The sequence below is a fragment of the Centruroides vittatus genome, unplaced genomic scaffold (genome assembly GCF_030686945.1).
Source record: "Centruroides vittatus isolate TY-2023 unplaced genomic scaffold, ASM3068694v2 contig_356, whole genome shotgun sequence".
NCBI lineage: Eukaryota > Metazoa > Arthropoda > Arachnida > Scorpiones > Buthidae > Centruroides > Centruroides vittatus.
In genome coordinates, this window is record NW_027122179.1 from 369188 (window position 1) to 392663 (window position 23476).

A 23476-nucleotide genomic window follows, 5' to 3' on the forward strand; every position below is an offset into this window, starting at 1 on the left:
TTTTGTGTTTTTCAGTTTCTTCTTGTGTCTGCACCGCCGCAGGCATTGCTGCTCTTCTCCCCACGTCATGCACAATATCGGTGAAACTGTAATCTTCAAATGCGTAGATTTATATTGCCTTAAATTAATTGATGACGATGGACATAGTCGACGGTTTCTGGTACGCATTTCTCACGAGTTCGCCTATTTGAAACACTGAAATACTCTACACTCATGAGACACTCGCCAATGCTCTTTCTCCTGCTTATAAAATTTTATGAATGGCTTTACGAAAGCGTTGTCCAAAGGCTGCAGTGGAAAGGCAAACAAACGATCGATAGAGTTTTGTTGTGCATAGTCAATATGTGCGATACGGGATTCACAACAGTATTATTCGTGTGTCTGACGAAATGTTTCATCCATTCGCGGAATAAATTAGTCTACCTGCATCTTGATGAAATGATTCAGACAATTACTGGAATCAATTCATCATGATGTTCAGCAGTGCTTCGCAGCGATGCGTTAAGAAATACGTTCGCGAGAAAAATGACTGGCCAGTGGAGGACATACGTGTCGCTAAGGAAATCAGTTTGCCTTTCTTCTCTTAAGAAAGTTTCTGGTTTGCTCTTCTGCCTTACAGCGCAACGACTACCAATTCTTGCATTGACATTAGTTAAATTGGTTATTTCTGTCGACTTCAATTCTTTTTGATTTTGCCAACATCGGCTTTGAGAAACAATTCCTATCACGAAAATAACACAAAGCTGAGTGCGACTTATACTTACGCACCGTAACTTACATATACCTTACGTTGGAATAAATATTATTACATATTATGAAAGCGTTTGTCTTGAAACGTATTTTTTATGCAAATTTTCTGAATGACTTTCAATAGTACACGTTATTGACATCAGAAGTATCATAGTTTGTTTTCTTGTGCAAAAGTGTCAGCCATATCCGAGAGTCAAATATTCATGGATTACTTGACGGAAGTAGGGAAGACTGAGACTGTAGAGCACTTTATTGAAAGAATTAGAACAAATTATCAAATTACATTATAGTATATAGAGTTAGATAGCTTAATAAATAGGATTTAACAATTTGGAGGACTTATCACACCAAGGCCGACAGAAAAAATACCAGATCAAGTGATTATTAACGACTTTTTGTAAAAGATCTGGTATTTTTTCTGTCGGCCTTGGTGTGATAAGTCCTCCAAATTGTTAAATCCTATTTATTAAGCTATCTAAATCTATTTAATTTTAAGTCGTGAGCTAAAAGCATGGTATATTAGTACTAACATTGTTTATTTACTAATACAATAGTACGAAACAATGACTGAATTTTAAGAGATTTTCAATTGTTGGAAATAACTAGATTTTATTCAGGAATTATTGTAAAATATATTTTAATTTATCACACCTTTTTCTATTTTTTAGTTAAAAGATTAGAACTAAAAATTTCAACCATTAAATCTTGTTACGAATAAAATTTAATTTTAAATCGTAAAAATACTATATCAACAATAAATAAATAAATCGTAGATTCAGCAATTATTTCGAAACAAATAAGATTTGATAATGGAATATTTTGTTGAAATGCATTCTCTGATAATTTTGCTAAATATTTTTGTTAGTTTTCTTTTATTTCCTATCTCACTAAATTATCAGAAATTAAATCAGTTTAGACATTACGAGATAATAGATTTCAAAACGAATTTCAATAAAGGTAAGATAGCAGAGCACATAAAAAGGGCGTTACCGTTTACTGTGAAGTTTCGAGCATTCAAAAAGAATTTTCAATTGATATTGAAAGAAGATAATTCAGTAATATCTCCAAGCACCAAAGTCTTTATATTTGGAGAAGAAATTATAAAATTATATCCTAAAAACATCGAAGGCTCTTCCATATACAAGGGAATCGTTTCCGGAGAGCCACAATCCTTTGCAATTGGTTATCTGCACAGAAATGGCTTTACTGGCAAAATTCAGTTGAAATACGAAACTTTTTATACAGAAAATGCCTTTACGTATTTAAAAGACGAAACCTTTAATGATAAATTGATAATTTATAAAGACGTAGACATAACACCCGTACAAAGCAAAAGAATGAAAGGACATCGAGCCTACTCTAAGCAGAAGAATATATTATACAGAAATTTATCTAATCATAATGAAACTTGGAGGTTTGATTTTGTAAGACACTCTACATTTAACAAACGGTGAATTTTATTAATTCGAATTTTATGTATTAGTAATGGACTAGTTTGTAGTTTCAACACTTACAATAATATTGAAATGAAAATTTCCATTGTTTTCAGAAAGATGCTAATGTGCAGTATAGAGATAATGGCAGACCATACCTTTGTAGAAGATTTTAATAAAGACCGTGGAACAATTATCGCAGAAATGTTATATCATGTAAAGGTTGCAGACAAAGTATTTAGAAATTTAGACTACAGCATGATGGATGCAGCAGAAGGAATAAGAATCAATGTGGAGAAAATTACTATCATAGAAAACCGAAATAATCCAGGTTATTATTTAAACGAATCTGTGGATGACTCTTTCCAATACGCGATACTTCTATCTGAACATTCAAAACAATCTTGGTGCATGTTTATAGCTTTCTGTCACAGAGATTTTAATGAAACAATTGGCGATACGTATACAAGTAAGACTAATATATTGTGAAATATTAGTTTAAATTTTATAAAATAGTGCATATAATAATGGACATTTTTTTTGAATTTTATATCGGTAAAGATCTTGTTAATTTATTGATGTAATTGACTATCTTTGTTACGAATTACATCGACGTAGAGTAATGTATATTTAGTATGTTAATTAATTTCCCATTAACAATGCTTTAAATTTTTAATCTCATTTCATCTTGGTAAAACAAGTTCAACTTAGTAAGAGGAAATATTGCAGAAAAGTCTCTTCAAATAATTAGATATAACATAATGATATATGTATCCTGCATATATATTTATTATTAGTTTGTTGATTGAATTATTATTCTTTAATGGGATACTTAACAAATGGTCGATTTGCTAAGGTGTATGTTTTCGGAAAGAATTTTCCACCGTAAACGGGCCCTCAGTTTGGTGATAGACATCCGAATAAATCCCGAAATACTGCATTCCGCCAATGCATTATAAAAGCACTAGGTGGCAATTAACTTCCAATGTTAAAATATTACATTTCTGTTATATTCTTCGTTTAGTATTAAATGTTCCTCCAGAATAAATGGCCTACTAATGACCAAGTAAATACGACTACTAACACTAGTATTCGTGATTAGTTCGATCTTGTTTAGTGAACTGATCACATGAAGTATACCGGAAGTTCTTTCATCTAATATGAAATTGGAGACAATTGTTCAGTTTCCACTAGTATATTGTCTACGAGCAATCTCTTGGACAATTGTCCTGTTGGACGTTTCTTTATTCTTAATTACATCTTTTATAAACTATTCTCTTTAATCTTTAGTTTTCGCTTTAATATTTCTTACAATCTGTCAATGTTCAACTTTAAAGCTTCTCTTTTTTAAAACATAAAAGTTCTTTGTCATTTATTAAATGTCAATAGCATATAAAACATATGCATGAAGACCATATGTATTAACATTCGTGAATACGCTTTCTATACGTTACAGTTTTTATACACGTAGAAAATTAGTATTATCTGTAACCTTAATCATACTTTTACATAATTTATGAAATATACCGTTTTTTTAATAAAAACGACTCTGTAATATATATATATATATTTTACTTTTTACAATCTATGTGCATTTATTTCTGGGTTTGGCCCTGCCCTGAATGGGGAAGTCGCGCAATTCAAAACAGGATTTAACTTATCCTAAACAACCTATTAATGAACATTTATGGGATTCTTTTGATCGACGGAATTCGTGTCCCTATGTCCTGTAGGATGATGTTAAATTTCATAAGCGATTCCGATATTTAACACTAATAAGGGTATCATAAATTATTTTCGATACAATAATATTTTTTAAATAGTACTTACATTCAAAATGAATATCTTCTATTAGGAGGAGTTTGTCAGGGTAGCTCATATGGAATGAGCGGAAACGTGGCATTTATTACAAACGTTGCGTATAAGAGAAGACTTCCAAAGATGCAGATTAGTAAACATTTGCTCAAAACAATGGGGCATTCTTTCGGGAGTAGCGACGATCCATCTCATCATCCCGTGTGTTCACCTGCATTCTTGAATAACACTCTAGGAAATTATATTATGTACAGCCAGTCACTACATAATTATTCAGATGGATGGTTGTACAACAACTGGAAGTTTTCTCCGTGCAGCAAAAGTCAAATATACGAAAATCTTTTCAGGAAAAAAGGAGGTGCTTAAATTTCAGTTATTATTAAATTTTATATAAACGAATATTTTATATCGCATATTCTTTTTGAATTTTTTCTCTTTAAGTTATTCAAACTTGTAATGCCGTCTCTTTAATTTCAAAATTAAAAAAACTCAATACTATATTAGCGATTTTTTAAAATTCAATAGCCCTTTGCATGACGAAGCAAAAGTCAACATGTGGTAACGGAATAACGGAACGAGGAGAAGAATGCGACTGTGGAAGTATAGAATCCTGTCAAAAACTGGATCCTTGTTGTAATCCTCCAGGATCAGGTGCACCGTGTGCACTCCGGAAACGATCGAAGAACTTTTGTAGTCCGCGGGAAGGCGATTGCTGCAACGACAAGTGCGAATTTGTGGCAAAAGTAGAGCAACGCCAATGTTTCATTTTAACTCCTTGCAGAGAAAAAATTCTTCAATGTAACGGATTGACGCCATTCTGCCCGGAGGTGATTTTACCAGATGGAACATCATGTTTTGGTCCTAATATCTGTAAATCTGGAAGATGCCTCATCGATATTTGTCAAAGAAATGATCTAGAAACTTGTAAATGTCCAGACAACATAGAGTGTCAGATATGCTGTGAAGATAAGATGGGAAATTGCAAATCGACTTCAGACTGGAATATTGTCCTACCAGATAAAGAAATATTCGCAACATTTCCCGGAACTGCTTGTAACAACAATAGTGGAAAGTGTTTAATGTAAGAGAGTATTACATTTTAGAACATCTTAAATTTTTTTTGATACAATACAATTTTTACTTTTTCAGGAATGGAACATGCCATGTTAAACACATTCACGGAAATTGGTGGAACACTTTCTGGCCGTATTTATTGCCGATCCCGATATACACGATTATTCAATTTTTCGTGCTATTGTATCGATATTGCGAGAAAAATATTATTTTATATCAAACCTGAACGTTAAATATTAAAAACTGAAAGTAAATAAAGTATTTATACGTTTATTAAAAAATACAAATGAATGTTTTCATAAACGCAAAGTATATAAGTTTTTATATTTTATTACTACGAAATCTAAAATTCTGTCTTCAAGACATTTTACGGAAACTATTTGCATACTTTTGCACCGAGTTTATTTACACATTATAGAGAAAATAGTTCAAATTTGCTGTTACAACAGTAAATTGCTATGCATTGAAAATTGTTTTCTGTGTATACGTGCAGGTTTATACAGAGTGAGGCATAAATTTGTGATAGACTTTTATTTTATATTAGAAATTTAATCGGGATTTAGTATTAGTAGCAGCTCGGGGAAGTGGCACTACGCGTATGCACTATATGGGTGCTTGCTTAAAATCATGGAAGACAATGTCATATCTTGGCTACAAATTTCTCCGAGTTTATTTAGTAAGGAACATTGGTCTATATAAGGACGTTGTTGCTATATTAGAAGCATTGATAAATACCAACTCTATCAGATCTATACAATGAGAGTTTCGACATATTTTACCATACAGTGCGGTTCCTAAAGAAGCACTGTGTTGTTATTAGTTCGGAAGCGATGAAAAGGTTCAGTGCGTGATTCACGTCAGTCCACAGAACATTCTCTGAAGAGTTTTGGTTCCTATCGAACAGAATGAAAATATCAAATTAGGGCCATTTTGTAAACAATATTTTTAAGACAATACTTAAATACTATTTTAATCTTCGTTCTATCGGGTTTATTTTTGTAATAATAAAAATTTTTCGGGATGAAACGTATGAGTGTAAAAAGATAATAGAATTCGGCAGCTTCTTACGCCCTCTCTTTGTAAAATTAGAAGTTCTCTCAAGCTTACAAATTAATTTTTATGCCGTTTACATACAGCTACGTAATTCTTAATTTTCTTTATTATCACAGCCAAAATTTCAAATTAATATTACAGTTTTGTATTGGACAAATGCTTTTCCAAAATGTCTAAGTAGGAGCAATTTTTTTAACATATTATGCATATTTTAGAATTTCATATGACATATTAATTAAAATATTAAATACGACAATTAAAATTTTTCTTTTTCAGTTTTATGAGTTTTTAGGGTATTGTCGCTTTCAGACTTGTATTTTTAACAGCGTAAAATACGGGAAGACAGATCGATATAACATTGTTATTAATCAATATTCATTTCTATGAAACTTTATCCATTTTATCTTATCAATCACCTTAAAAAAATACTTTTAATTGTTGTACTATACAACAATTAAAAGATTGATTAGATGAGTCAATGTAAGATATGGGCGATGTGTCAAGGAACAGTACTTCAGATCAGGAATATTGTTTTGTTAAGTAATGATAACGCAACATTACGGCGATTTGTCTAAGGGATGCCTTCCGGGAGATCTTTTAAAGGTAACTGCCCCCTATTCAGGCGTTACAGACGTGAAGATCACCTGGTAAACGCCACGTGGTCAGCACGTTCTGGTGAAGCGCAAACTCACGATCGATCTCCCAGTGTTCAGGGAATGAAATCGCATAGCCATGGAGGGGCCGAATATGTGAATTAATGTAAACTTAAAAATTAAATTTAAAAAATTTGTGAAAAGATCGAAAATTTATAAAACAAAAACTTTAAAATTGTAAATCAAATTAGTTTTTAAATTTGTTATTTGTCTGTGGCGGTGATGGAATATTTTGCTTTTAATACCGTATATATGTTACAGTCAAAACCCGTTTTTAGTTAGAACGCGTTTTAACTAGTTAAAACTAGTTTTAACTAGTCTAACTTAGTCTAGTTTAATTAACTGGAACTCTTTGTTAAAACCCGTTACTAGACAAAACGGGTTTTAACAGAGACATCCAATATAAACTAGTTTCAACTAGTTAAAACGCATCCTAACTAAAAACTGGTTTTGACTGCAACATATAGAATAATACGGGGTAAGGTGGTAAGCGGGGGAAGATGCCTACTTTTTGATATTTTCAAACGGTGACCTCAGATATTGTCATGTGTTTGTATGATGAATCGTTGGGCCAATATTGAGTGCGGAAAGCTGTAGTTGGCTACCGTTATCTCATTTTCTACATCTGAGAAGAATAAAAGCAAGATAAGAACGAAGTTTTGGTGTTGTGAAATGTTTCTAGAATCATTTTAAAACTAAAAGTTAAAATAGAATTTATTAAAAATTGCGAAAAACAATTAATGTGTGATGTAGTTAAGGTTCTAAAGTTGCCATTGTGAGCTACCGGCGATCCCGATCAGACATGCTAGAACACGTACAACGTAAGAATCTTACCCCGACAAATGGAAAAGATGCCACATTTCTCATGGGGTAACATGCCTATTTTTTGTTAATTGAATTCCAATATGCCTATTTTAAATAAATTTTTGTTTTCTCGTTTTATTGCAGGATATGCACAAAAATTATATAAGGACTTCTCAAAAATGTTTTAGGACTGAAAAGAGCTTTCAGCTAGCTATAGAGCACGTTAGAACGGGAGGAAACTTAACAATACTTATACTGTGCTGTTATACTCACTATGAAGTACTTTGTACTACATATGCAATAGATTAAATTTGGTTAAGATATTGAAAAATTAATTTTATGCAATTATATTTGTTATCTTACACTAATATAGTTTGGCATCTCACCCGCATACTTAGGGTGAGATGCCTAAAATGCCAGAAAGTAAAAATTCGTCACTGCAAACACAATATACAATTAATTTTCATATATTCCAAAGTTCTATTTGAAAAACATGTTCAAGAATATGATATTTTCGTTAGATGCCTCCGAAACCCAAATTATCGCTATAATTTCCTCCATAAGCAAAATGTTTGGCATCTTTTCCCGAATCAATATACACAACTTTATTTCCACAAACATATTTATGTAGCTAAAGTTACTTTAACTAATTTTAAAAGTTATAACTATTTTTATCTAAAATGAAAACATGTACAGCAGCAAATTAACTAGACAAAACCCGTTTTGTCTAGTTAATTTACTGTTAAACCCGTTTTGTCTAGTTAAAACTAGAAATTACTGCTAGTCAAAAATGAATTTGAGTTAAAACTCTTTTCAACTAGTTAAAACGCGTTCTAACTAAAAACGGGTTTTGACTGTAACATATATATACATGGAATTTATTAAAAATACTATAAAAACTAAAACTAAATCTGTATATCTGTATTGTGTATATAACCAAAGGCTATTATACAATTAATCAAAATTAAAGAATAATAAGCACAGGAGCAAACGTCTGTCAAAAGTGATGTGTTTTGAAGTGTTATCCATAAGAAAAGCCACTTTTATCTGTCTTTCTTAAAATCACCCTTTTCATGAATTCATGCCAAGTCCACAGAGGAAGTTAATAGTGTTCCTTTCGAAGAACGAATCGTAGATCCGGTGTGTCCTACTTACACGCTAACTGTTGTTAATGTGTTAACCGTTTTCGCAAAGGAAAACCATGCACAAGCGAGAAGCGAGAAATAACGCTGGAAAGAGCGAATTTCTGGTTCTCGCATATACTTAAGAGGTTTTGATATTTATCGTGTCTCGCCTCTTCTCGCCACATATTCTCGCTCGCTCGCTTCCTCATAGTCGCGCCCTAATGGCACTATATTCTCGCTAGTACGCCCATTCTATTGTCCGAAATACTCTCTAATGTGAGTTCTTATACGCTTCCCTATTCATGAAAATGTTACAGTCATGTTACGTATCCTATTTTCACTTGCTTTCAGTTTGTGTACAGTATTGATTACGGTATTTATTTGTCTGCTTTTTAAAAAAACGACATACTCGTAAATGGCAACAAAGCCTCGCTATTCACTGCTCTCAATCTTATACAGTTTCAGTATTCCGGCCATCTTGCTGATTCAATACCCTTCTGTGTAAAGAATTGATGTATTAGTAAAGGTCTACTGTAATAAAGATAAAATTATACACTAAAATATCCGAGAAACGATTAGTGACAGTAGCATTAAAAATGGCTGCTTTTCGTATGGATGTGAGTTCAAAAAACACTGAGAGAAAAGGCCATTAATTGAATTTGACCACTGCTAAGAGGTAGCCGCTATTAAAGGTTCAACTGTAATTTACGTAGAAAGAATTTTATTATTAAACGTACACCAGAAAGTGAATATCTGAAATGGAGAAAAAGTAGAATGCTATAGATTGCCTCCTTCTCAAGAGGTTTGATTTTTTTGTTTCGTGTTGAAATTCCTGCTCATTCTTCTGTCTGAGACGCACTCCTCTGTCGAACAAACTTATTTTTCTAGAAACAATTTATTTTTGTGGCTGTGTCATAAATAATAATAATAATAATTTCAATGCTAAATATAAAAATTGAATTATTATACTTACATGTTATTAATTCTTGATTTATATTTAAATTTTTTATTTACAGCGAAATCAATAGGAGACGATCGCATCGAGTCTGAAAACATTACAAATTTTTTGAAGTCATAAAGTTTTGTCATTGCTCTCATAGTGCATTCATCAGCAATATAAGCAAATTTTCCCGTAAGAACATTTTCAATACCATCGGTTTGAAAAAAGTAATTGTTATTATTTTTATGTTGTTATATTCTCTCCGAGAATTTTTGTAGGATATACTTTCGAGTCCTGAGACCAGATGAGAATACTGTGTTCTCATATTGAATGGAAATTATTGTCAATAATTTCCATCCAATATGAGCAACACGGCATTCTCATCTGTATTCTTCGTGTGCCGTACAAAATGTGTCATCCATTTGCAGAATAAGTTACTCTACATGCATCAAGATGAATTGATACAGGCAATTACTAGAATCAATTCATTAAAAGTTCTTGCATTACCTCACTGCGACGTGGTGAAAAATGCGATCACGAGAAGGATGTACTGTACAGGCTAGTGACAGCACTCATGTCGCTAAGGAGAACAGTTTGTTTTTTGCAATAAGTAAGTTTCTGGTCGGCTCTTCTGCCCTAAAGATCAATAACGCACGGATTCTTGTATTGACATAAGTTATCTTGGTTTCTTCTGTCGACATTCTGCTTCACTTCGTCAACATCGGCTTTTCGCAGCCAGTCCTACCACGGAAATAACACAAAGCTGACAGCGACTAACGCATCGTAACTTACAAATTACTCATGTTGGAATAAATTTTATTTCATATTATGAGAGCCTCTAAATTCACACTTACTTTTTATGCACATTTTCTTAATGGCCCTCAAACGTATTGTTATTGACCTCAAAAGTATTTGTTTTTTCTAATAAAATTGTACGGTTTCGGACCAGTATCAATAATATCAGAGTGTTAACTAGTGGCAAATTACTGGATGTGTCAAAACTATCGAAGGCCTAATTACCGAAATTATAGTGTACTTTATTGAAAGAATGAGAACAAACTAAAAAAACAATACAATTAAATACTTTATGATGAATTTTTCAACAGAAAATTATTCGAGAAGACTTATAAATATAATTTTCTTTATTCTACTTTTTCACATATTAAGAAATTAAAATTAAATAGATCACCCAATAAATTTTGTTATGAAAAAAATTTAATTTCAAATCTTGAATACATTATCTCAACAATAGATAAATAAACCATAGATTTAACAATTATTTCGAAACAAATAAAATTTAATAATGCTATATTTTATTAAAATGAACAATCTGACAATTTTGGTGAATATTTTTGTTAGTCTTCTTTTATTTCCTATCTCACTAAATTATCAGAAATTAAATCAGTTTAGACATTACGAGATAATAGATTTCAAAGCGAATTTCAATAAGAGTAAAATAGCAGAACAAATAAAGACAAACTTACCATTTACTCTGAAGATTCAAGCATTCAAAAAGAATTTCGAATTGATATTGAAAGAAGATAATTCAATAATATCTCCGAGCGCCAAAGTCGTTATAGTTGGAGAAGAAATTATACAATTATATCCTAAAAACATCGAAGGCTCATCCATATACAAAGGAATCGTTTCGGGAGTGCCACAATCCTTCGTAAATGGTTATCTGCACAGAAATGGCTTTATTGGCAAAATCGACTTGAAATACGAAACTTTTTATACAGAAAATGCCTTTACGTATTTAAAAGACGAAACCTTTAATGATAAATTGATAATTTATAAAGACGTAGACATAACACCCGTACAACGCAAAAGAATGAAAGGATATCAAGCCTACTCTAAGCGGACGAATGAATTATACAGAAATTTATCTAATCATAAAGAAACTTGGAGGTCTGATTTTGTAAGACACACTACATTTAACAAACGGTGAGTTTTATTAATTCGATTTTTATGTATTAGTAATGGACTAGTTTGTAGTTTCAACACTTACAATAATATTGAAATGAAAATTTCCATTGTTTTCAGAAACATGTTAATGTGCAGTATAGAGATAATGGCAGACCATACCTTTGTAGAAGATTTTAATAAAGACCGTGGAACAATTATCGCAGAAATGTTATATCATGTAAAGGTTGCAGACAAAGTATTTAGAAATTTAGACTACAGTATGATGGATGCAGCAGAAGGAATAAGAATCAATGTGGAGAAAATTACTATCGTAGAAAACCGAAATAATCCTGCTTATTATTTAAACGAATCTGTGTATGACTCTTTCGAATACACGTTTCGTCTTTCTGATAATTCAAAACAAACTTGGTGCATGTTTATAACATTCTGTCACAGAGATTTTAATGACAGAATTGGATTAGCGTATACTAGTAAGACTAAAATGTGTAACATTTGTTTAAATTTTCTAAAATAGTGTATTTAATATTGAACATTTTTCTCTAAATATAATACCGTATTAAGTGAATTTAGTTATGTAATTTACTATCTTTGTTATGAATTATATCAACCTGAAATAATATATAGTTAATAAGTTAATTAATTTTTAATTAACTTAAAATTTTCAATCCTATTTCAACTTGGTATAACTAGTTCAACGTGGAAATAGAAAATTTCGCAGAAAAATCTCTTCGATTAAGTGGATATAACAGGATATTAGTATTTTGAATCATACTACTACGCACATAATTATATAATTATTATAGTTTTCTTCATTGGATTAGTTTTGTTTCGTGGGATACTCAAGAAATGTTCGATTTGCTGAGATATATGCTTCTCGAGAAAATTTTTCACGGTAAATGGCGTTTAATTTGGTATGAGAAAACTCGAAATATTGCACGTTGCCAATTCATTACAAAAGCCCGAGCTGGCGACAAACTTTTAATGTTAAAATATTATATCTTTGTTAAATTCTTCGTTGAACTTTATTATTATTAATTGTTCTTTCAGAAAATATGAATTACTAGTGACTAAACTGGATACGATTACTAACACCAGTAATTGTCATTGTCACTCTTTTTATACGTTTCATTTCTCACGAACGTTTAAAATTAATAGTACTTTTACATATTTTGTGAAATATTTCGTTTCCTAATAACAAGGACGATAAGTTTTTTTCTTTAATTTTTTCACTTTATCTGCAGAGGGACTTTGTTTTAAGCTTATTCTGAGTTTGGCCAAGCCCAGACTGAGGAATCCGCGTAATGAGGGACTTATCCTAAACCGCCCATTACCAAGTATTTATGGGGTTTTTTGATCGCCGAAATTCGACTCCATATGACCTGTAGTATAGTTAAACTTTCTCTGCGATCCCGATACTCATTACTAAGAAGTGTGTCGTAACTTATTTTCAGATATAATAATACTTCTAAAATATTACGTATATTCAAAATGAATATTTTCTGTTAGGAGGAGTTTGTAAGGGAAGCACAACTGGAATAAGTGCAAACGTGGCATTTGTAACAAACGTGGCTTATAAGAGAAGACTTCCAAAGATGCTGATTAGTAAACGTTTACTCCGGGCAATGGGGCATTCTTTCGGGAGTAGCGACGATCCATCCTCATCATCCCGTGTGTTCACCTGCATACTTGAATAACACTCTAGGAAATTATATTATGTACAGCCAGTCACTACATAATTATTCAGATGGATGGTTGTACAACAACTGGAAGTTTTCTCCGTGCAGCAAAAGTCAAATATACGAAAATCTTTACAGGGAAAAAGGAGGTGCTTAAATTTAATTATTAAATTTCATATGAACGAATATTTTATAAAGCACATTTTAAAAATTTTTTCACGTTTATATTATTCAAATTTATAACAACGTCTTCTTTAATTTGAAAATTGAAAAATTCAATAGTGTATTAGCAATTTTTTAAAATTTTTTAAAATTTTATAGCGGTTTGCATGACGAAGCCAAACTCAAAATGCGGTAACGGAATAACGGAACGAGGAGAAGAATGCGACTGCGGAAGTAAAGAATCCTGTCAAAAACTGGATCCTTGTTGTAATCCTCCAGGATCAGGTGCACCGTGTGCACTCCGGAAACGATCGAAGAACTTTTGTAGTCCGCGGGAAGGCGATTGCTGCAACGAGAAGTGCGAATTTGTGGCAAAAGTAGAGCAACGCCAATGTTTCATTTTAACTCCTTGCAGAGAAAAAATTCTTCAATGTAATGGATTAACACCATTCTGCCCGGAGGTTATCTCCCCAGACGGAACATCGTGTTTAGGTCATAATATCTGTAAATCTGGAAGATGCCTCATGGATATTTGTCAAAGAAATGATCTAGAAACTTGTAAATGTCCAGACAACATAGAGTGTCAGATATGCTGTGAAGATAAGATGGGAAATTGCAAATCGACTTCAGACTGGAATATTGTCCTACCAGATAAAGAAATATTCGCAACACTTTCCCGGAACTGCTTGTAACAACAATAGTGGAAAGTGTTTAATGTAAGAGAGTATTACATTTCAGAACATCTTAAATTTTTTTTGATACAATACAATTTTTTACTTTTTCAGGAATGGAACATGCATTGTTGAACACATTCGTGGAAATTGGTGGAACACTTTCTGGCCATATTTATTACCAATTCCGATGTACACGATAGTCCAACTTTTCGTACTTTTGTATCGATATTGCGAGAAAAATATTATTTTATATCAATCTTGAACATTAATGACGTATAATTAAAATTAAATGAAGTATTGATATGGTGATTAAAACAATTCAAATGAGTGTGTTGATAAACGCAAAATACGTAATTCTCTGTATTTTAAGTACTACAAAAATCCTAAATATAGTCTTCAATTTTTTTTTTACGAAAACTTATCTATATACAAGATTTTAAATTTTGTTCTGCCCCCTATAATCTGTCTTTAAATTTTGACACCGAGTTCAATTACACTATGGAGTAAATAGTTGAAGTATGCTGTTAAAAAACAGTATCTTGCTAGGCATTGAAAATTACTTTTTGTCTATAGATGCAGTCTTATACATAGTGAGGCATAAATTCCTGATAGTCATTATTTTTTATATTAAAGAGTCAATTGGAATGTAGCATTAGTAGCAGCTGTGTCAATGGCATTATAAGTATTCATCAAGAGTATAGTCATAAAGACAATTCCATTTTCTAACTGCACAATTCTTCGAGTTCATTGAACATTGAGCACTGGACGTTACAAGAACATTTCTACTGTAGACGCATTGATAAATACCAACTCAGTCAGAGCTATACAATGAGAGTTTCGACATATTTTTTCACACAGCACGGTCCCGTAAGAATCACTGTATTTTATTGGTTCGGAGGTTACGAAGGTTCAGTGCGTGATTCATGACAGTCCATAGAATATTATCACCAAATGTTGGTTCTCTTTAACCGTAATGAAATAATGTATGACAGATCAGGTTTGGGCCATCTTGTGGACAATTAATCTCCGATGTAACTTAATTAGATTAATCGAACCAACACTTGGCGTACTTAAATACTAAAGTTAAAAATGTTCTTTGTTTCAATTTTATGAGTTAACTTTTAATCAGATGTTTAATTTGCATGTCTTTTTTAAAAATTAAATTGACAATAATAAAATGGTTGTTAAACTTGCGTTATATTATTATTATAGTAACTGTGAATGTTATATATTCTATTTTAATCGAAAAAAAATTATAACTCTTTGGTACAATCATCTGAAAATTCTAAAAATTTAAACATCATTTTGCAACAGAGAAATAAATTTCAACACATAAAACGATCAAGATCTGTTAATATCAATTCTGAGTTATAAAAAGTAATTAAATTACTAACAAATATCAAATAAATTTACATAACTCCGTTCTGGTGATTTAGAATGCACAGCCCGACAAAATGATGACAGTGGAAATTCATTTATCTGTAATCTTTACATACTACAGACAAATTTGATTATCTATTGTGAGAAGTAACGTTGAAACAATTTCTACTGTTTTGCCGCAAAAGAAAAAAAAAAGAGTCGTAATTAATTAAAACAATTATAATTAATGGTTCAGAAAATGCAAGTAAAATCACACAAATAATAATTCATAATTAAAAATTATTAAAAAATAAGTATAAGAACAAACTAAATTAATACTAAATAAGTTAAATTAATATTTAAATTTACGTTATTAGTGCGTGGCGCAGACGTAATCCTTTCCTTTTAGTACAGTATATATACAGATAAAAATTATTTAAAATAACATAAAAACTAAAACTAAATTTGTTTATCTGTATTGTGTATATAACCAATTCAATAATCAAAATTAAAGAATAAGAGGTACGGGAGCAAATGAATAGCCGTGTTTTCAATTACAGTATTTTTGCTAATACGGCGACTCATTTGTTTCCATACTTTCTAATGTGACCCTCTGTACGCTTCTCTTTTCATGAAAATGTTACAGTCATATTACGTATCCTATTTTTCTGTTTACTTGCTTTTAGGTAGTGTATAGCGTTACATTTCACAGCACCGAATTACGGTATTTATTCGTCCGTTTGAAAAAACAAGAAATTGTTCCAAATGGCAACGAAGCCAAGCTATTCACAGCTTTCACTCTGATATAGTTTCAGTATTCCGCCATATTGCCAATTAAATATTCTTTTGTAAAATGGATAGATGTATTAGTAAAGGTCTACGGTAATGGGAATAACATGATAAATTAAGACCTCTGAGAAACGGTTAATGGCAGAAATATTAAAAATGGCTATTTTTTTGTGTGGATGTGTTCAAAAAATATCTATTGATTGTCGCTGAGCGGTGGCCGCTAATAGAGTTTTGACTGTAATTTACGTACAGACAATTCTATTATTAAACATACACCAGAAAGTAAATATCCGAAACAGAGAAAAACTAGAATGCTATAGATTGCCTCCATCACAAGAGGTTGGATTTCTTCTGTTTCGGGTTGAAATTCCTGCTCATTCTTCTGTCTGAGATGCACTCCTCCTTCGAACAAATTTAATATTCTAGAAACAATTTATTTTTGTGTAAGTATCATATATAATAATTATAATTTCAAAGCTAAAAATATAAGAAATTGAATTATTATGCTTACATTTTATTAATTCTTGATTTATATTTAAATTTTTTATTCACTACGTAGCCAATAGGGTACGATCGAATCGCGTCTGGAAACATTACAAATTTCTTGAAGCCATAAAGTTTTGTCATTGTTTTCATAGTGTATTCATCAGCAATATAAGCAAATTTTCTTTTAAGAACTTCTTGAAAACCATCAGTTTGAAAAAGGTAATTGTTATTATTTTTGATATTCTCTCCCAGAATTTTTGTAGGATATACTTTCGAGTCCTGTAAAGAACAAATAATACAATATTTCAATCTTCTGTTTTTGTGGCATGCAAATTACAATCGAAATAATTTAAATTTAAAACATTATTTTGTGAAACATTCAGAATTTTTATAGGTCTCTCAATTATTCAGAAATCTGTGGGCGATTCGAATTTTAATACTTTTCAAGTATCTCACACATTGTACTTAATCCCATTGTAAACCAAAGAGGGAATAAATGATAAAATTTTGCTACTTATATTGCTTGCATTCAAGACTTGAAACTGAGCCTTTCTAGCAATTCAGCAGTATACATGGTTGCAATTATAAAAATTCTCTTATTTAGAGCCCTCTGCAGCTCTAATTTATAACCGGATTACCATCAAAATATGAATACCGCCAGTGCCTATCTACCTTTCTATTCTCTTCACTCTTCTCACTTCTACTATGACTCTTGATCTTTCCTTTTCCAAGGTATACCTTTAGGTGGAGGCCCTCTAATCCTTTAGTAAATGTAAATGTAAAATGTGCATAGGATAGGGAAAGCAATTTCGAATATTTTCTACAGAGACTATTTACTCATGTAAGAAATGATGCTGAGGGTGCGCCAAATTGCTCAAATGAAAAATTTGAAAGCAATGAACAGGCAATAACAAATGACTTTATTTGTGATGTTTAAAATAATAGATTAAAATTCTGTTTATGATTTGTCTTCGTTGTTTTCAGTAAACAGTATACAGATACAGTTACGCGAATGAACAAACAATTCCAAATATACTTGAAAACAGTGGAAAAAATAACTTCAAAGACATGGAAATAAAAATTTCTCTTTTTTTCACGTGTGCGTTACAGTTAACTATTCTGGTAATTTAAAGTGTTCCTACTACAGAATGCAAAAAATATGTATACTACTTACTGTTAGAAACTTAGTTACAAGAGTACCCGGAGCAACTCCACAAAAATATTCTCCTTTTTCTACGACATCTGCTAATTGCTCTGCTGTTCGCGGCACAGATTCAAATACAGGACAAGTCATGAATGCCATGAGACACCCACTGTAACTCGACATTAAAACAAGAATTGATAATAACCAAGTTCCTATGATGAATTTCGATGAAAATCTTTTCATGTATTCCAAATTCCCTCCTGTTGTTTGATAAATTATACACTTTTATTTATGAATATATAAACAAATCTACCGTATTGTTATTGATATTATTATTATTATTATTATTACCTTCTAATGCGATGGTTCCAAACAAAAGCCATAGCAATTTGAAGAAAAATTTTTTTTTAACTTTTCTGGTGTTGTCCATTGTAGCCTCGACGTTTATCACTTTATAAAGTATTAATCCACAAATGAACAGAGAAGTAAACATTGCAATCCATATCTATATAATAATTTACGAAACAAATATAGTGACGAAAATTAACAAATAATGATTTAAAAATTGACATCCCTTACTTCTTTTGAAAATGGACTTATCAATGCAGTCCAATTGAATACTTTTCCTGGTGCTCTTACTACAAAACCATAATTGATAAATTTCAACTGAGTGGAGTAGTCGATGACTTCTAAACGTTTGAATGATATCAAACCAGGCAGGAAACTGATATCTGCTTTCTAATACGAAGAACATTACATTAGTGATATGCAAAATAAGTAATATTTAATGATACAGTTTATTCCGAATTCTGCACCATTAAATTAAATCAAAATCTTCGAAAAAGTAATCAGAAAAAATATATCAAATCGATAAAAATAATAATAACACTAAACAGCAGGAAATAAAATATATTTAATTGTGAAACATTTACACATGTTTTTAATGATGTACTGTACTTTACATGTTGTTTACTCGGCACATGGCGTTTGGGATAAAACATTAAGAATTAGTTGATCGCGGCTCCGCGCCTAAATAAACAATAGATTGCGTGGGGTTTTCCATGTGTTTTCATGCTTGCTTATAGGGGCCTTAAAGAGTGCGGTTCCCTGCACAAAGTCCTTCCGAAAATAGAGGCCTGTTTGCCATAGATAATACTTTGAAAACACCTTGACAAATATCTCATGCATTACTTTAATCCAACCATTCTAAAGGAGTTTCTATAATTGTTTTTTTGTAAATGCACAGACTATATTGTTACAAATAATATGCATTCTGGTTCAGGTGACGTGAAATGGAATATTAAAGAGTCTGTTTAATTAATCCCTCAATCACTGGTCGGCTCCCATATTTTAGACAGCCGCTCTGAACAATATTCCTCTCCCGGATCTGATCCTGGACCTCAGAGTAATAAGCTAAGTCCTTAACTGCCTCAGCCATTTTTCTTCCCATGTTCATTTTATGCAATTTTTGAGTTCAATTTGCAGGCATAGAAAAGATACATTCATTGATTACAACAATTCCTGCTAAATTAACACATTGTCTCTTGCTTTTATTGAAATTAATATTGTAATCAATTAATAAAAATAAAAAATAACAGATAATAACAATTCAAAGTTGCTAATTTCCAAAATTTTACTGATAGAAAGTTAAAGCAATTTTAAAGAGACATTGATCGAGAATCTAACACAAGTACGACTTTTTATTCAAACCACTATGCTCATCTCTAACAAAGGAAAAAATAGTATTTGGTTCATTTAACATAGTTTTAAGAATATCTGCACTCTGTTATGGTTGAATATTCGATTTTCTATTTCAGCATGTTGTCAATAAAGGATGCCAGCATATCGAGCATATTGTTGTAACTAAACAGTGCACCCGAAACTTTGACAAATTTTGAACATTCCAATCCGATACTGCAGCTCCATTTAAAGCTTTAGCGGACAATTTTTTTTATTACAGACGTCTCCGTGTGAAATATGACGTTTTTCCGCTAAAGAGTTTCTATGTATATCTTTTAGAATTGAGAAATTCACGAATACATTATAGGCCATATATTTAAATAAACATCTGCGAAATATATGTAAAAAATGAGTAACTAATACTAGTAGTAAATGTTATATTGTTAAAACTTACATTATCAGCGATTTGTCCAATAAATCCAGACCAACTCCCATTCTTCATTTTCAATCCAACCATCGGCTGAATCGGTCTTATTAATTCATAACTAGAAATACATAAAATATTATACGTACTATTAATTATAAATTAAAAACTAAAATAACATTCATAAATTTAAAATAATGTTTACAACGATTTCTTATTCTTTCAGTATTTTATTTTCGTATAAACTTTACAGAAATTAATAAACTTGTCTCAAATAAGTCATTTATCGTAAAACATTTACATCACATTAAAAAACCTTAAATATTTTGATTTCAGAATTATTCTTTTTCCTGCTATATTTATACTTTAAATATGCGAATTTATCTGAAATAATAGAGAATTTCTCAATAGATAATTGTTTATTTTTCAATTAAATATCTGTGTTACGTGTTTCTAAATTCAAACGGAATTCATAATACAAAATATGTTCCGAAATCTGTACAGAAAAGCAACCCTAAACAGAATTCTTTACATAAAAATAAGAAAAGACATGCATTAATTGAAGGCAATTACCTCAATCCTACTTTCTTTAAAATCGTGTTGAAAATATCAAAATTTACTCCTCCAATAATTCTGTATTTTTCATCATATTTCATATAAAGATCATTCTAAAAGAAAGAAGAAAAATAGAATCCATTTATTATTTTGTTTTCATTTAAATAATACTTTTAGAAACTCCATAAATGTTACCTTAATTCCAGCGACTCGTATCAAGTCAGTTGCGTTATTAAATTCTGTAATTAATTTTTTAAAAACTATATGTTTATATATTTTAAATAATAATTTTGCTTAATTAATTTTAGGACATTAAAATGATATTCTTATCATAAATTGAAAATCTTGAGGCATAAACTTAGTAACTCAGTTTCTTTGCTGAATGTTATTGAATTTGTACCGAAATAGAGCAGATATGATTTCTGGATTGATGTTCCATAAATTCTCATAGAATACCCTATCAACTTTAAGTATAATTAGTCACTTGTATGTCATCACTTCTAAATACAGGGTGTATAGCCAAACCTTTAGCGTGAGTTCCGGAAGGACTTGTAGAAATGGATTAACATACTTGTACTTGACCTTATTCCAATGTTTAATAAAAATTCAGTAAACAAGAAACAGTTATCCTTAAATTTATTTATTTTTATTTAGTATAATTAATTTTCTGCTGAATTTTTCTAATATACAAATTAGTATAACTTCAATATGCGACTTTTTCTATAACTACTTTTTAAATTTATTTATTATCTTCTATACAATTCTATTCAAGTCAATAATACATACTTCCTTTGTATTATAAAAGATATATTTGCTTATGTAATAATGATTTATATTCAGTATAAAATATGAAAGGAAAATAAATTAGATTTAAATCTATTCAGAGACATAATAGAAGTAAAAACTAATAGTCATTGAAAGCTTTTATACACTCTTCAATTTAATACAGATTAATCTGGAACATTGTAATTATATACAGAAAATATTCGTGTTCTTTGAATAAAGTTCAGAAAGTTGATTTAAAACTTGTCAATACTAAAATTTAAAATAAAAAAAGGTTCAAAGTATTATTATTTGTTCAATTGTGCCTAAGTTTATGTTCAAAAGTTGAAATTAAATTTTAATTTTAGAAAATAAAAATTTGTAACTTCTCGTTTGTATTTCAACAGGGTGATGCGTTTGAATTGTAAAATGAAATAAGTGAAGAAAATAAAATAATACATTTAGAAGTCACTAAATGTTACGTTTTATGTGTTGGAGTGTTGAATTGCTGCTTTAAAAAACTCAATATGGTCGTTACAAAAGATAATGCACAGTTTATCAATGGCAAAGGCGTATCTACGCTGCCAGAATGATTGCAATCGAATGAATGTTATCGAATTTCACAATTTTCCTATGTATGATGATGCTCGTAAATTCGCCAGAATGTCTATGGATGCCGGTAACACTCATTTTTATATATATCACTGCAAACTACTTCCTCTGCTACAGTACAATTTGCATGTTGTTTAAATGCTTGTGCGACAGCACGGCACAATACCGAAATGAACAAGAAAAGCCTTAATCTGGATGGTCTGCATACCACTCTTTGTGATGCTAGCAATTTTAAAACATATTGTTAATGTTAATTAAATTGTTCTGTAAATTAGACAGCGACTTTCTAAGCATCATTTTACTACAGTGAATGATTTTGATTAGAATCCGATTCAAACTTCATGACTTTTTATGGGTATTACGCATTACGACATCGTCGCTCATAATGTTTTCTACAGTAATGCATTCTATGTTCTTATTATTAATATCAGTGGTACTAGAAAGCCGTAACTCTAAACCATTTGCATCCATCTACATTTCCTTCCACTGCGAATGAAGTATGATGAATAAAAGTTTAGTAGGGCCTAATTTACATATTTGCAGTTCGCTCGTTACTGTTTCAGATAATCATAAAAGTATTCCATAAAAAATTAATGTGTGACTGATCTGTATAGCCGTAACATTACTCACTATTTAATTCCATAGTGTAGTACCATTGTCTGGAGCTTGGTATGGTTTAGTTTATTTGGATACCTCAACGTGACACATGTTGGTTCTCCCGGAACGACTTTTATGGAAAACTGGCTCCTATTTATGCATTAGTACGATCATATTTTTAGCCCATTCGTAGGGTACGAAAACACGACAAGTGTTCAGTGGTTATATCTACTTGTCCACTGGTGGACACCATGTTTTCTGATTAGAAAGTTATTTTAGTGCGTCAAGACAAAAAGAGTTTTTAAGAAAAAGTAAGTTAGCAGATTCAATAGATCGTGCTTACAATGAATTTTTAATTATTTTGATTCACAAAAGTTAAATTAAAGTACTTACTTTTTTTGCCAGAGATGAGTGTGATATTTTCCATGAAAATTAGCATAATTAAGTAGATCATTTTTGTAAGCCCAAATTTCCTACACGCAGGCATGATTTTAAGTAATATACTTCGAGAACGTCACAAGAAAACTGGCAATTTAAATTTTATTATTGATGTTTTTATTTCGTGCGAACCGGTTTCCAGTTGGTTGCACGGAATTGAGATGATCGATAATTGTAAAAGCGAATTCGAATGCAGGTAATGATAAAATATAATTTGATTCACTGATAGATTAGAACATCTCCCTCCTCTTAATGCTACTTTTAATTTCCCGGCTATTATATATATAACAGAGGGGAAAGTGTAGCGATTAAACAAAAAGTGAACTGCAAGATTTTTACATTTTTGGACTCGAGGTACTTTCAAATGTCGAAAAATATAATAAAATTGAAGAGGAAGTTCATGTAAGTTAGTTGTTCACTTACTTTTAAGCTTTCTAACTCCCGTGTCTTTTGTCAAAAATTTCTAAAATTTCGGAGGAAGGTTTGTGTATAAGGAAGATTGATGCAATTAAATTTTGGTAGTTAAAGGTCGAGAAACATGATAGA

General features: G+C 31.0%; 3 protein-coding genes across 7 annotated transcripts in view; 2 read left to right on the top strand and 1 right to left on the bottom strand.

Annotated features, from left to right (window-relative positions):
* LOC136974784 (cytochrome P450 3A8-like) overlaps positions 1-23476 on the bottom strand; it is a 399348-nt gene that overhangs the window by 79425 nt on the left and 296447 nt on the right. The window lies entirely within an intron of this gene.
* LOC136974768 (disintegrin and metalloproteinase domain-containing protein 10-like) lies at positions 1560-14384 on the top strand. Its single transcript, XM_067269707.1, has 5 exons — positions 1560-2200; positions 2300-2644; positions 4007-4356; positions 4524-5079; positions 14196-14384. Exons 1-5 carry the CDS (start codon positions 1560-1562, stop codon positions 14344-14346), a joined length of 2043 nt encoding a protein of 680 aa, XP_067125808.1. The 3' UTR covers positions 14347-14384.
* LOC136974769 (disintegrin and metalloproteinase domain-containing protein 10-like) lies at positions 10943-14102 on the top strand. The gene is made up of 3 exons (XM_067269708.1): positions 10943-11590; positions 11690-12042; positions 13570-14102. The coding sequence occupies exons 1-3, from the start codon at positions 10950-10952 to the stop codon at positions 14100-14102; spliced, it is 1527 nt and encodes a 508-aa protein (XP_067125809.1). The 5' UTR covers positions 10943-10949.